The sequence below is a fragment of the Strix uralensis genome, chromosome 13, assembly GCF_047716275.1.
Source record: "Strix uralensis isolate ZFMK-TIS-50842 chromosome 13, bStrUra1, whole genome shotgun sequence".
Classification (NCBI taxonomy): Eukaryota; Metazoa; Chordata; class Aves; order Strigiformes; family Strigidae; genus Strix; species Strix uralensis.
In genome coordinates, this window is record NC_133984.1 from 11538511 (window position 1) to 11551387 (window position 12877).

General features: G+C 69.4%; 1 protein-coding gene across 6 annotated transcripts; it reads left to right on the forward strand.

Moving 5' to 3' along the window:
• The first annotated feature begins 348 nt into the window (after positions 1-348).
• Positions 349-12571, forward strand: SHROOM4 (shroom family member 4). Of its 6 annotated transcripts, none has more exons than XM_074882681.1 (10): positions 349-512; positions 3935-4086; positions 5277-5408; positions 5949-7932; positions 8144-8205; positions 8606-9205; positions 9463-9885; positions 9968-10154; positions 10493-10765; positions 10845-12571. In XM_074882681.1, the coding sequence occupies exons 1-10, from the start codon at positions 387-389 to the stop codon at positions 11112-11114; spliced, it is 4209 nt and encodes a 1402-aa protein (XP_074738782.1). In that variant the 5' UTR covers positions 349-386; the 3' UTR covers positions 11115-12571. The 6 variants fall into 6 exon arrangements, with proteins under 6 accessions (XP_074738782.1, XP_074738783.1, XP_074738780.1 ...); XM_074882682.1 differs by having other exon boundaries at positions 5991-7932; XM_074882679.1 differs by lacking the exons at positions 349-512; positions 3935-4086 and adding an exon at positions 4159-4605.
• Positions 12572-12877: the final 306 nt, after the last annotated feature.

A 12877-nucleotide genomic window follows, 5' to 3' on the forward strand; every position in this document is an offset into this window, starting at 1 on the left:
TGCTGAGCTGTGCCATGCCGTGCTGAGCTGAGTTGCGCCGAGCTGATCTGTGCCATGGCTGTGCTGAACTGGGCTGAGCTGAGCCATGCCAAGCCAGGCTGTGCTGAGCTGTGCTGAGCCGAGCTGTGCTGTGCCAAACTGAGCTGTGCTGTGCTGGGCTGAGCCGAGTCGTGCCATGCAGCGCTGAGCCGAGCCGTGCCGTGCCGAGCCGATCGCCGACGTCCCCCCGCGCCTCATTGGCGGCGACGGAGCAGCCCCGGTGCCGGGCCGGCCCCGCCCCGCCGCTCGGCTCCGTGCCGCTCAGCCCGGGCGGGCGGGGGTGTCATTTCCTCCGCTGTGCGGGGCCGGGCCGGGCCGGGCCGGGCCGGGATGGGGCGGTAGCGGCCATGGAGCGGGCCGAGGGCCGGCCCGGCGCCCCCCAGTACGTTCATGTGCAGCTGCAGGGGGGCGCGCCCTGGGGCTTCACGCTGCGCGGCGGGCTGGAGCACGGCGAGCCCCTCATCGTCTCCAAGGTAGGCGCCCCAGGACGCGGTCCCGCGTGGGCTCCGCGGCATCACCCCGCGAGGGGCCTCCGCGCCGTGGCGGGGCGCGGGAAGGCGGGGGGGGCGACGGGGCACCCGGTGCGCGGTGGCGCTGGGGGCGCGGGGAGCCCTGGCCGGGGAGTCGCGTGTCCCGGCGGGGCGGGGCCGTGGCGGTTCCCCCGCACCCACGTCCCCCCGCGACCCGCCACCCCGAGCCGCGGGGGAGAATGGGAGCGGGGGCCGTGGGGGCCGAGGGGGCGGAGGGACAGCCCAGGCCCGGCGGCAGGAAGAAATTCCTCCGGCACATCCGTTGGGCTGGCGGCGGGGGCGGCCCCCACGTCCCCTCCACGTCCCCTCCGGTCCCGTCCCGCGGGGCGCAGTCGGAGGGGACAGCCCCCACGGGCACCCCCGGGACCGCGCTCTGCGGGGACGTTGGGGGCCACGGTGTGGAGGGGACCGGAGTCCGCCTCGTCCCGTCCCCCCCGAAACGTTTGGGCAGGGCCGGGACCGGGACCGGGGGCTGGTGTCGGGGTGCGGTGCCGAGCGGGGCGGGGGGGCGCAGGGCCTGGCCGCCCGGGTCCCTTCCGCAGCCGGGAGCGGGGAGAGCGAGGGTGGGGCCCCACGACCGCGACGTCCCGCCACGCAGGGGGTCACCGATTCCCGTGGCCCCGCCGGGACATCGCCCTCCGGGGAAACCCGCGGGGAGCCGGGCAGCAGCCGGGGGTGCCCCAGCACCCCGTCCCCCCGCGGAGCCCGGCCGAGCCCCCTCCCTGTCACCGGGCGGTTTAACTGCCTGCCCGCCCGGTGCCACCGTCCTGCCGGGGCCGGGGTGCTGGCGGGCCGGGCTGTGCCGCGGCCCCCGGGCTGCCCCCCCGGGCCCTCCACGCCCTGCGCCGGGACGCGGGCAGCGTGGTCTGGCTGGGGGAGCTGGAAAAGTGGCTCCGGTCCCTGCCCTGCGCCCTGGGGTGGCACCGCCGGTTTGGGGGGGGGGGGCCCGCCGCCCGCCCTCCCGACTCGCTGCCGGGCCTCGGGGCGGTGGGTCCCGGTGTGTCTGCCGGCTGCTGGAGGGGATGGAGGGGGGATGGGATGTTCCCCCCCGCTGCTGAGAATTGGAGGAGGGGGGGGGTGTCCTTGCGGGCCGGGGGGTGCCGGCCCCCGCGCTCCCCCGGCCGGGCCGCCGCCGCCGCGTGTGCTCTGCAGACAAAGGGGGCTTGTTCCAGCGCTCTGTGCATTCAGGGGAGGGTCCCCCGGGGCGCCCGCGCCGCCGCCGCGGCCGGCCGAGGTGTGTGCGTGCCGGCCCGTGCGGGGAGGGGGCAGCCCCCGCCAGCGGTGCGGGGGGGGGGGGCTGGCCCCGCCCCGGAAAGGGGAAGGGGGTCCCAGCGCTCGGGGAGACAGTTTGGCCTCTGAGCCCGCTCTGGGAGCCCTTCCTGTGGCCGAGTCCCGCAGCGGGGCTGGAGTGGGCTCCTGGCCCTCTGTGGGGCTGCTGAGCACCTCCCAACACAGGGTCCCCCCTGGGCCCGTGGGGGGGCAAGGAGGAAGGTCTGCGTGGGGTAGGGTGGGCACAGCTTGGGCACTGCCATGGCTGTGACTCCTTCTAAGACAAGTCTCTCCTGGGACAGGCAGATATTTCTGTGAGCCAGCTGATGCCCACCATTAGGGCCCAGAGTGAACACCAGGGGTGGTGTCAGGGAGGTGCCTGGGGCTGGCCTGGCCAGGCAGGGCAGCAGGCGGTGGGGTTTGGCTGCCAGCGCTGAGTTCACTGGTGGTGAAGGCAGAACAAGGGGCTGTTTGTGCCAGATTTAGTTCTTGGTGAATGATGCCAGGGCTGAGCCCTGTCCGTCCCGACACACGTGGTGGCCCAGACACGGGTGCAGCCCCAGTGGTGTCCTGCACTGGGGTGGTGGGGGGGAAACCCGTCACCGCTGACTCAGCCCCATGGCTGTGGAAGGCAGGATGGGGTGGGCACGTGGCAGAGGACTGGGGTGAAGGTGCAGCCTGCCCTGCCTGCCCGCTCTGCTGGAGCTGCCTGGTGGTGGGCAGCAGTGTGACAGGGGTTAATCCCGGGTGCTCCAGCGAGTGCATGGTGGGACTGGGAGCCCTTGCAGGCAGCTGGGGCCTGGTGCCAGGAAGGCAGCCCCATGGAAGACTCCTGGCTGGGAGGGCAGCCTGCCCGCACAGGCAGGCGCATTGGGCTGTGCCCAGCCTGGGCATGACATTGCAATCCCCAGGTCCCTGAAAAAATGGGAGAGCTGTGGGGCGTGGGGCACAGCCATGCCAGGCTGGGCAGGAGCTATGACTGTCTTGCCTGGTCCCCGAGGTGCCATGTTGCCCGTGGGCAGCGGGATGCCCCTTGAGCCCTGCCCAGCACCAGGGCTGGGAAGGGATGCCCGGGGGCACGTGCGTGGTGGCTGTGGGTGCCCCCTGGCACTGGGGCCTGGCTGCTGCCCAGGCTGGTCTGTGGAGATGGCACTACGGGCACTGTGGGCAGAGCTTGTTTCTCTGCTGGGCCAGGAGTGACAGGGCAGGGTGGGCACAGAAGCCCCAGCATGGGGCCAGACCAGCTCTGCCCATCACCCTGCAGGCAGCCGTAGAACCCAGCCAGGTCAGGCTCCACATCCACACTGGGCCTGGGGGCACAGGGCACCCCAAGTCCTGCCCCACATGCCTGCATGCCCCATGCATCTGCCACCACGCAGCCCAGCAGCTGGGCTTGCTTGCCAGCTTGCCAGTGTGAGGGGCTGGGCATGGCAATTCCCGGCCATTGGGAGCAACAGGATGGGCAGAAATCAGTGCCAGCACCGGGCACTCTGCCTGCCCCAGCTGGGCACGGCTCATCCCAGGTCTGCCCATGCTGCACCTACCTGCTGGGGCAGAGGGGATGGTCTGGGGCCCCTCCATGCTGGCAGCAGCGTGGCCCTGTGTCCTCCAAGCCATGGTGATATGGGGTGACAGACTCATTTTGGCTGTGGGTGCCAGGGTGGGGTAGGCGCGTGCCAGGGCTGGGCACAGTTTGGTGCTTCCCCTGCTGTTGGCTTCCTTGGGCACAGACGGTGTGATGGCATCCTTTGAAATAACTGCCGGTGCCCAGGCAGGGCTGATGGACTGGGAGCAGCGGCGGGGGGCTGGCATCCGCGCTGGACAAAGGGCCCTTGTGCTGCCCGCGCCTGCGGGGGAATCTGCTAGGACGGGACATTTTTCTTCTCCCCCCCTCCCCGATGCCCTTTCCTTGCTCAGAAATGCATGTGACCAGGGCAGGGGGGTAGCTCAGCGCTGCAGATCCCTCTGCGGTGCCTGGGGCGCAGGCACCCCCTCTCTGAAGCCTCCTTTTTCCCCTGGCACCTGGCGGCAGCAGCACACCCCCCGGCGTGTTCTGGGGGGCTGTACCCCCCCTGACACCCCTCCTTATCGCCCAGGTGGAGGACGGGGGCAAGGCTGCGCTGTCACGCCGGCTGCAGCCGGGCGACGAGCTGGTGAACATCAGTGGGACGCCGCTGTACGGGTCCCGCCAGGAGGCTCTGATCCTCATCAAGGGCTCCTACCGCACCCTGAAGATGATCGTCCGCAGGTTGGCAGCGCTGGGGGGGGAAGGGGGGCAGGAGGAGCAGTGGTGTCAAGGCTGGGGAGGCATCACCTGCCCGGGGGACTGGTGGGAGCCTGGCACGGGAGCCTGGCAGTGCCCCTGTCTCCACCCTGGAGGTGCCCCGTGCTGGGACGGGGTGGGGGGGCAGCCCCACCGTGGCTGCCAGCACCCCATGGTGGGGGTGAGGGTTCCCCAGCCCCGTGTGCCGCCAGCAGAGCTGGGGTGGTGCGGCGGGCTCGCCACCCCCTTGCTGGGCGGTATCCTGGAGTGTGGCCTCTCCTCTCCCTTCCTGCCTGCCTGCCTGCTGCCTGCCTGGGAAAGGAAGGAGAGGCAGGGCCGGGCCCTGAAGTCCTCTCCCCGTCCCCCCCCAACCCGCATCCACTCCCTGGCTGCATCCCGACCAGGCTCCAGCTCCAGCGGCACCGAGGGGCTGGGACGGTGCAGGGCACTGCCCACGGGGCAGGGGGTGCCACGGGGCTGTGCTGGGGTTCAGCATCATCCATGGTGAGTTTGGGGGCGCTGGGCGGGGAGGGACCCCTGTGCTAATGACACAGCTTGTCCCTGCCCACCCAGCGGATGCTGGGGCAGCACTGGACACTTGGGGGTTATAGGAGGTGGCATCTGCCCACATGTCTGTGCGGTGGCACTGGAATCGCTGTCTGTGTGCGCTGGGGGGATGGAGACCCCCATGACTGCCTGGCACAGGGGGTGGGACGGGGCCTGGCACAGGACCCCTCCCTGGGGATGTGATGCGGCTGGCACTTGCTGCTGATGTTGAGGGAACGAGGAACAAGGGGGGAAGGTCAGGCTTGTGGTGGGGACACAGATGTGGCCCCAGAGTCCCCTTGGTGTGCCTGTGGAGCTGGTCCAGTCCCAGCAGGGACCCTTGCCCTGCCGTGGCATTGCCCGTGGGCTGCGCTGGGGCCACGTCCTCGGTCCCCTGTTGATGCTGGCAGCGGGGATGCTGCAGGCAGGGGAGCCCCGGCAGTAGGGGGGACCTGTGGGATCCCCCTGCCTGGTGCTGGCAGGGTTGGACCCTCCTTGCCGCTGTCCCCCCTCGGGCGGGCGCTGGCCTGGAGGGGGGACAGGAAGCCCTGTAGGAAGTGACTTCAGCCCCGGTTCCTCAGGCTGGCTTCCTCCCCATTCTTGTCCTCTCCCGCTGTTGCTCTTGGCAGGAGGAGCGTGCCCGTCCTCCGGCCCCATTCCTGGCACGTGGCCAAGCTTGCCGAAAGCCGCCCCGACGCCCCCGCCATGCACTACCCTGCTGACACCTTCAGCCTCTCCTGGCCCTCGGGGTGTGATGTCAGGTGAGACCCCTGACCCACCCCCGGGGGCACCCATGGGACCACATAAGGGGAGGAGGTGGACGGGGCACCCACTTGGGTCGGGGCAGGGGGAGTGTGGGGTGGGTGCTCGCTTCCTTGCCCCACGCTACTGTTGGGCATCCCCCCGCATCCTGCCGCCGCGCTGCCCTTTCCCCTGCCTGTTTACTCTCTGGCTCCCGACAGGAAGGGGCGGTGGCTCTGTCGGAGCTGGCCAGGAGCTGCCGAGTCCCAGTACCCCCCCTGCCAGAGCAGGCAGGTCCCGAGTGACTGGAGCCACGCATGCCCTCTGTCCCTGTGCCCGCTCCCTCTACCAGTGCCGGGGCAACCTTGGTGCTGCCCCCAAACCCAGGCGTGAAGGGCAGGCTGGGGCTGTGCCAGCCTGTGCCCCCCTGTCCCAGGGAGGGCGTGTATGTGGTGGTGGGGTGTTGGCTCCCTGGGATCTCGTGCCCATCGAAGGGGCTGGTGGGGAGCTGGGTGGGGGACGGCAGGTGCCCCTAACGCCGGCGTGGGGCCGGGCGGCAGCGAGCTGTCCCTGCAGTGGAACCCGCTGTCCCGGCACTGCAGCACCGACCGGAGCAGCTCCATCGGGAGCATGGAGAGCCTGGACCAGCCCGGCCAGGCCTACTATGAAGGGGACCCCTCACCCGTTGACCAGGGCATATACCACAGCAAGAGGGACTCAGCCTACAGCTCCTTCTCTGCCAGCTCCATCGCCTCTGACTGCGCCATCTCCCTCCGCCCCGAGGAAGCCGCTTCTGTCGACTCCGGCCTCCAAGGCCCCTGCAAGCCCCCCGACGGGCGCTACCTGACCACGGGGGCTGAGCCACCCGCCAGCCGGCACGCCGAGGCCTGGCGGGTGCCTGTACCCCCCCAGCCCCCTGTCAGGAGGGACAGCCTGCGGGCAGCCCCGACCGGCGGAGGGGACAGGCGCCGGGTGTCGGTGTCGGCAGACATGCTGCACGCCAAGGGCCGGTGGATCTCTGACACCTTCCTCTGCCAGCGAGACGGGGAGGCGGAGGCTGCAGGCGGGAGGACGCCATACGCCATGAAGGACCGTCTCTCTGCTGACCAGTATTACATGCTGAGCTCCCACTCGGACCGGTGCCCGGCTGAGCCGCTCGTGGGGGAGAATGTGGAGCCTGGCAACCGGCTGTACCCAGATGGTGGCATGCACCGAGTGCCAGATGCTGTGGCAGCAGGTGACAGCCCATTGCTGTCCCCCCTCAAGGGCCATGCGCCGCACCGGCACAGTGCTCCTGAGCAGCTGCTGGCTTCCCAGCTCCGCTCGCTCCAGGTGGGCACTGGCAGTGGGCGAGCCTCCCCAGCTCCCGATGGGCACCGCTGGACCTTATCCCCGCTGCACCCCGAGGACAGCCGGCTGGGGACCGCGGGGGCCACCCAGGACCCCCCGCACTGCCCAGAGCCATGTTGCCGTCTGCCACCCTGCCGCTGCTGCCCTGAGCTGCAGCGAACCTGCGGGCAGGACGGGCGGGGGGCCAGCCCAGCACGCAGCACCGAGGGGCCGGCGGAGGAGGAGAGCCGGGCGGGGGGACGACGGGCTGGGGGTCCTCCCCACCGCTCCGCTCAGATGCGCCGCCGCAGTGACCGCTTCGCCACCAGCTTGCGCAACGAGATCCAGCGGCGCAAGGCCCAGCTGCAGAAGAGCCGGGGTCCAGGTGCCCCGCCACCTGGTGAAGAACCAGTGGAGGAGGCGGAGGAGCCCCCCGAGGGCAGCGTGCCGGTGGAGGGACCCCGCGCCCCGGCCGAGCGTCTCAGCCCCACGCCGAGTGAGGACAGCAGGAACCCCGGCCGCTCAGGGGACCGGAGCATTCCCACCCCTGACCAGCTGCCGGTCCCCAAAGGGCCCCCATCCCCTGAGCGGGTGGTGCCGATGGGTCGGGGCCACTGGCGCTGGTCTCCGGAGCGCAAGCTGCAGCCACAGCGCTCGCCCAGCCCTGGTGAGCTGGAGGGCTACGGCCAGGGGCCGGCAGCCCCCAGCTCCCCACCACGGAGCAGCGATGAGGCCGTCCTCCTGCCCTTTGCTGACCGCCGCCGGTTCTTCGAGGAGAGCAGCCGGCCGGTGCCGCCCCGGCATGGCAAGCCCCCGGCAGGTGATCCTGGTGCCTTCCAGCCCCCTGGCCCCGAGCGCCGGGACACACGCCGCCTCTCTGTAGACCAGACCTACAACCCCCCCTCACCCAGCCGCCCTGGCTCTGCCGGCCCCTATGCCGAGTGCTGCCGGGAGCAGCCCCCCTGCTACAAGCCGCTGGGGAGGCCGGGGGAGCTGGAGTACCTGCGGGGCTTCTCCTACCCCTATGGAGTTCCCCTGCGCCCCGAGCCCTGCCGCTACTGTGGGGGGGACCCATGCCCACCACCGCTGCCCCGCGGACGTGCCTGCCGCTGCCACCTCCAGCCCTGGGCACGCTGCCCAGACTGCTACTGCCCGGCCCCCCGCCCTGGGCGGGAGGAGAGCGACGCCTGGCCCCCCCGGAGAGCTTTCGCCCCGGTGAGTGAGCCCCCTGGGACTGTGCCGGAGAGCAGCACTGGCACCACCCTGCACCCCTGGAGCATGACCCTGGGTTGGGATGGGGGTACTGTGCCCATGGGGGGCCCTGCAGACCTGCATGCCTCCTGCCCCTGGACAGGGATGGGTTGGGGGGTGCTGGGGAGGGGGATGCTGACCCTTCTTTCACACTTTCTCTCCTTCTCACATGCAGGAATTTCCTCTGGATGAGTGGGAACCGCCAGCGATAACTAGGAAAGCCAGTCAGTCCATCGGGTGAGTGCACGACAGGTGCCAGGCTGCTGGGGTATGCATGCCACTCGGTGGGGACACCTGCCAGTGAGGCGTGGGGACTGCTGTGACTTTAGTTGGTGAAGTACCGAGCACCTCTCTTAACGCCCTGGCCACAGCTACACTGTGCCCTGCGAAGCTGGGGCACATACCACCTTGGCCAAGCAGGGCCTGAGGGTGCGAGGGGGATCCTGCCTTACCCATCCCCAGGGGGCTGGGGGCATCTCTGTGGGGCTGTGCCCAGCACAGGAGCACCGGGAGAGCCCAGGCTTCACCTGCCAGTGGGGCTGGGTGACTCCAGCTGGGGAAACTGAGGCAGGGGTGGGGCATGAGCTATGGGGGAGGTGACTGTCTGAGGGCGATGAGTGCCCCTTTCTCTCCCCAGCGAGCTCTCCCGCTACCAAGTGGGCTTCCCAAGGGTTGCCCCCTTCCACCCCTGCTTTGAGAGTGCTGAGCCGGAGTGGCCGCCCTGCTACCGGACCACGTCCACGCATGACCTGTCATGGGATGGTGACCGTGTCGCCCGCTCCCCCGAGAGCCCCCCGGACCCCCTACACCGCCCGCTGCGGGGCAGAGCCTTCTCTGAGAGCCACCTCAACCTAGAGCCTGCCAGCCCCCGGGGCCGTGACCGGAGAGACCTTCCCCGTGCCAAGCTGGACCCCGCTGTCATCTCCCAAAAGAAGGGCCCCCCACCTCCCCGCCCGCCTCCCCCCAACTGGGAGAAGTACAGGCAGCGCCGGACATCCCAGCACCTGCCGGATGGTTCCGGGCATGGCTCTGCCTTCACTGCTGCCCCGGTGCCAGCCCGCAGCATCACTGAGGCTGTGCGTGAGCGCTCACAGAGCCTCACTGGGGAGCAGGGGGGCCGGTCCCGGGGGCACACTGCTCGCCCCCCTGCCCCGCCAGGTGCCTGGCCCCGACCCGAGCCCCCCAGATTGCTCCGCAGGACACCTGAGCCCGATACTGGCAGCGCTGAGATTTGCAGGCAAGTGCCACCGCGGCGTGGGGGTGGGAGCGGGGCTGTGGGCACAGCCTGGGCATCGGGTGGCATCTGGGGACATGTGGTCCTTTGAACCCTGTGTCGGAGCATCCTAATCCACCCCCTAGGGCGGGCTGTGGGGTTTTGTGGGGTGGGGGATGTCTGTGACTTCTTTCCCTGGGGTGGGCACGGCCCTGCGTGTCCTTGTCCCCCATGGGCGGGCAAGGGAGGTGACGTGGGTGCCCCCGGGCGGGTGTCAGCAGGGCGGCAGGTGCCGGGGAAGAGCGGCCGAAGGTGAAGCACCCCTGGGAGATGGAGGAGCAGCCCCAAAGGCTTGGCCGGAACCAGGAGCGGGGCTGGGCTGGCCCCTGTGGCACGAGTGAGTGCTCCCTGCCCCTGCATGGTGGCCCCCGCCCTGCCACCCCAGAGGCACCCAAGCCCAGCCCCGGAGCAGCAGAGGGGGCGAGCTGCCAGGGGAGCCGGCCCCAGCCCCGCCGCGTGGACTCGGATGAGCTGCTGTGGGATGTGGTGGGCAGGGACCACTCCCTGGCCGGCATCCTGGCCCCCTCGGCCCCCCTCTGCACCACCACCGAGGTGATGGGCGAGCTGCTGGTGGCGGGGGAGCGGCAGGCCTGGCGGGAGCGTTACCAGCAGGACTGGCGCCTGGAGGCCCTGGCGCAGGACAGGTAGGGCTGGCGTGGCACTGGGCACCGTGCTGAGGCCGGGCTGCATCCTGCCAGCCCCGGCGCTGAGCCCCTGTCCCCACAGGCAGGGCTTCGAGCCCATCTCGCCGCCCCCTGGGAGCACTGCCAGCTCCACCTCCTTCTCGGCATATTACGGCGCGGCAGCGGGCAAAGCTGAGCCTCTCGGCAAGATGAAGGAGCTGCCGGAGGTGGTGGAGGGAAGCTCAGAGGACGAGGAGGAGGAGGTGGACCGCGAGCTGCTGGAAAAGAAGGTAAAGCGGGCACTGCTGGGGACGATGCCCTCGAGGCTCCCCCCTGCCATCACCAGGTGTTCGTGGAGACCCAGGGCATTGCCAGGTGCTCACATGGACTGGGGCAGCACTGGTTGTTTGTGGGAACTAGGGGCATCGCCGGGTGCTCGTGGGGTATGAGACATTGCCAGATGCTCACAGGGACCAGGGACATTGCCAGTAGCTCATGAGAACCAGAGGCATCGTTGGTTGCTTGCGGTCTGTGGGGCCCAGTGCAGCATGGCACCCCTGCACCTGTGTGCCAGTCCCCCAGTCCCAACAGGGGGTGGCCCCAGTCACCCCAACCTCTTCCCTCACAGCTGCAGCTGATCGAGAGCCTGAGCCGCAAGCTGGCGGTGCTGCGGGAGGCACAGCGGGGGCTGCAGGAGGACATCAGCGCCAACGGGGCACTGGGCGAGGATGTGGCTGCCCGCCTGCAAACCCTCTGCACCCCGGGGGAGTTCGACAAGTACCGCCAGTTCGTGGGTGACCTGGACAAGGTGGTCAACCTCCTGCTCTCCATCTCGGGGCGCCTGGCCAGGGTGGAGACTGCCTTGGGCAGCCTGGGGCCTCATGCCCCCGCTGAGGACAAGGTGGGCACAGGGCAGGGGGGCACCTGTGGGGTGTCGGGGTGCAGGACCCCCCTGCCAACATCACCCATCTCACCCACAGGTGGCCCTGCGGGAGAAGCAGCGGCTGCTGGTGGAGCAGCTGGAGGATGCCAAGGAGCTGAAGGAGCACGTGGGGCGTCGGGAAGAGGCGGTGGGCGCCATGGTGGCACGGTACCTACCTGCTGAGCACCTCCAGGACTACCAGCACTTCGTCAAGATGAAGTCGGCCCTCATTGCCGAGCAGCGGGAGCTGGAGGAGAAGATCAAGCTGGGCCAGGAGCAGCTACGGTGCCTCCGCGAGAGCCTTGGTCAGGCCCCCAAGGGCTGCTAGCCCCCTGCCCAGCCTCCCCCCGGGACCCTGGTCGTGGCCCCAGCTTGCTGCCAAAGCGGATCTGCCCCCTCGGGGGCTCTCACTGCGTCTGTCTGTCTGTCCAGCCCCTGCCTTTTATTTATTTATCTGGTTTACCGAGCAGGGGAGGGGGTGCCAGTCCAGGTGCTGGCAGGGGGGGTCGTGTCACAGACCTGCCCTGGGCTCTATGGGCACCCAGCACCCTGTGGCCCAGCAGGACCAGATGAACAGATCCTGTCACCCCTCTGCTACTCATGGGTCTTTCTGTGCCCGTGGGGGTCCCTCCACCTTGTCCTGGACACCAGTGCCTGTCTCACAGCTGGTGCTACACCGCGTGCCTTAAACACCCCTCCAGCTGCCCTGGGGTATCTCCACGCAGCACCTGGAAGGGTTAAACTATCCTCACCCTCCATCATGCCTCTTTGTCCAGCTCTGTCCATCTGTCCGGTGGGAGCTGGAGGAATTTCAGCCCCAGCATCCTCTTCCTCTTCATTGTGTCCGAAACAATAGCCCTGGCCAACAGGTCCTTAACCCACTCCCCGCCGGCCCAAGGCACAATGGGGGGCCGAGTTGGGTGCTGGTAGGTGCTGTGCACCCCTCTCCTGGGGGACACTGTGATGGGTGCCCCTGGGATTGTGCCCTGCCAGGGGATGGGGTGCTGGCAGCAGTAGACCGAGGACTGGGTACCTCCTGCCACCAGTGGTGTGGGCATGGTGACCACCCGGCCTCATCCAGCCCTCCAGCCTCTGCCCTGGCACTGGGAGGGATTAATAGAGGAAGAACCACGCTAAGGATGAAATGGGGTACCTGTCCCCCTCCTCTGTGCTGTAGCAGCCCCAAATAGCTCTTAGACCTCACCCTGGGCCACCCCCCTGGCCCATCACTGTCCATCTGTCCCCACAGGATGGGCAGGCGCCTTGATGCTGATTTTGCACAGGGATTTCATGCAACTGGCAGCAGCTTGGGGTGGTGGGGGGGAAGCGTTTTGGGGAGGCAGGATGGGCCCCAGCCCTTTTGGGGGTGGCCACAGCTGGGCAGCCCAGCCCCAGGGTGCAGGCAGTGCTCATGCCTGCCCGCTTGACACTGCAACAGCCCCCCATGTGGCTGGTTGCCCCGTGAGCCCCCCCCAGCCTGTTGAACACTACACCCCACACCTACCTGGCCCTACTCTGGGATGGTGCCTGGCAGAAACGGGGTTCCCCCCATCCCCCCCCTGTGCCTGCCCAGGGACACTGGTAGGGCCAAAGACTGCACCCACTGGGAGGTGGGGGACATGCTGCTCGGGGAAGGGGGGGGGGTGGGAAGCGAGCCCTCAGCAGGTGACCTGCGGGTGTCAGCAGGTCACCACGCCAGGGGTGTGTGCCGGTGCTCGTGCCTTGCTGCGTGCCGTTGTGCCTCTCTCACACTAAAGGAGCAGCAGCAGCTGCACAACTGCCTGAGTTGTGTCTCGTGTGGTTTGTCCCTGCATCCCCAGTCAGCGGCACTGGGGCTGGTGGGTGCCCGTCATGCCAGGGGCGGGGGGGGGGATGCTCCACCTGTGGTGATCCAAGCCCTGGCAAGCTCTTGGGACCCAATGCCCTTCTGGCGCTGCAGGCACTGGGGTGCGACCGTGGGCAAGGGGTCTTCTGCACCCAGTGCCACCAGGCTGGGTGAGGGCAGGGGACAGTGCCTGGACCCCTCACTTGGGGCACACAGAGTGGGCACTGCGTTTGGGTGACGGTGGTAGCGTTGCCCCTGGTGCTCAC

Bases quoted from the DNA above. Each gene is read 5' to 3' on its own strand.
- SHROOM4 (XM_074882679.1), top strand. From the start codon at position 4,274: ATGGTGGGGGTGAGGGTTCCCCAGCCCCGTGTGCCGCCAGCAGAGCTG. The intron at 4,606-5,276 runs GTGAGTTTGGGG...TGCTCTTGGCAG, and splicing joins GGGGTTCAGCATCATCCATG to GAGGAGCGTGCCCGTCCTCC. The intron at 7,933-8,143 runs GTGAGTGAGCCC...TCTCACATGCAG, and splicing joins CCCGGAGAGCTTTCGCCCCG to GAATTTCCTCTGGATGAGTG.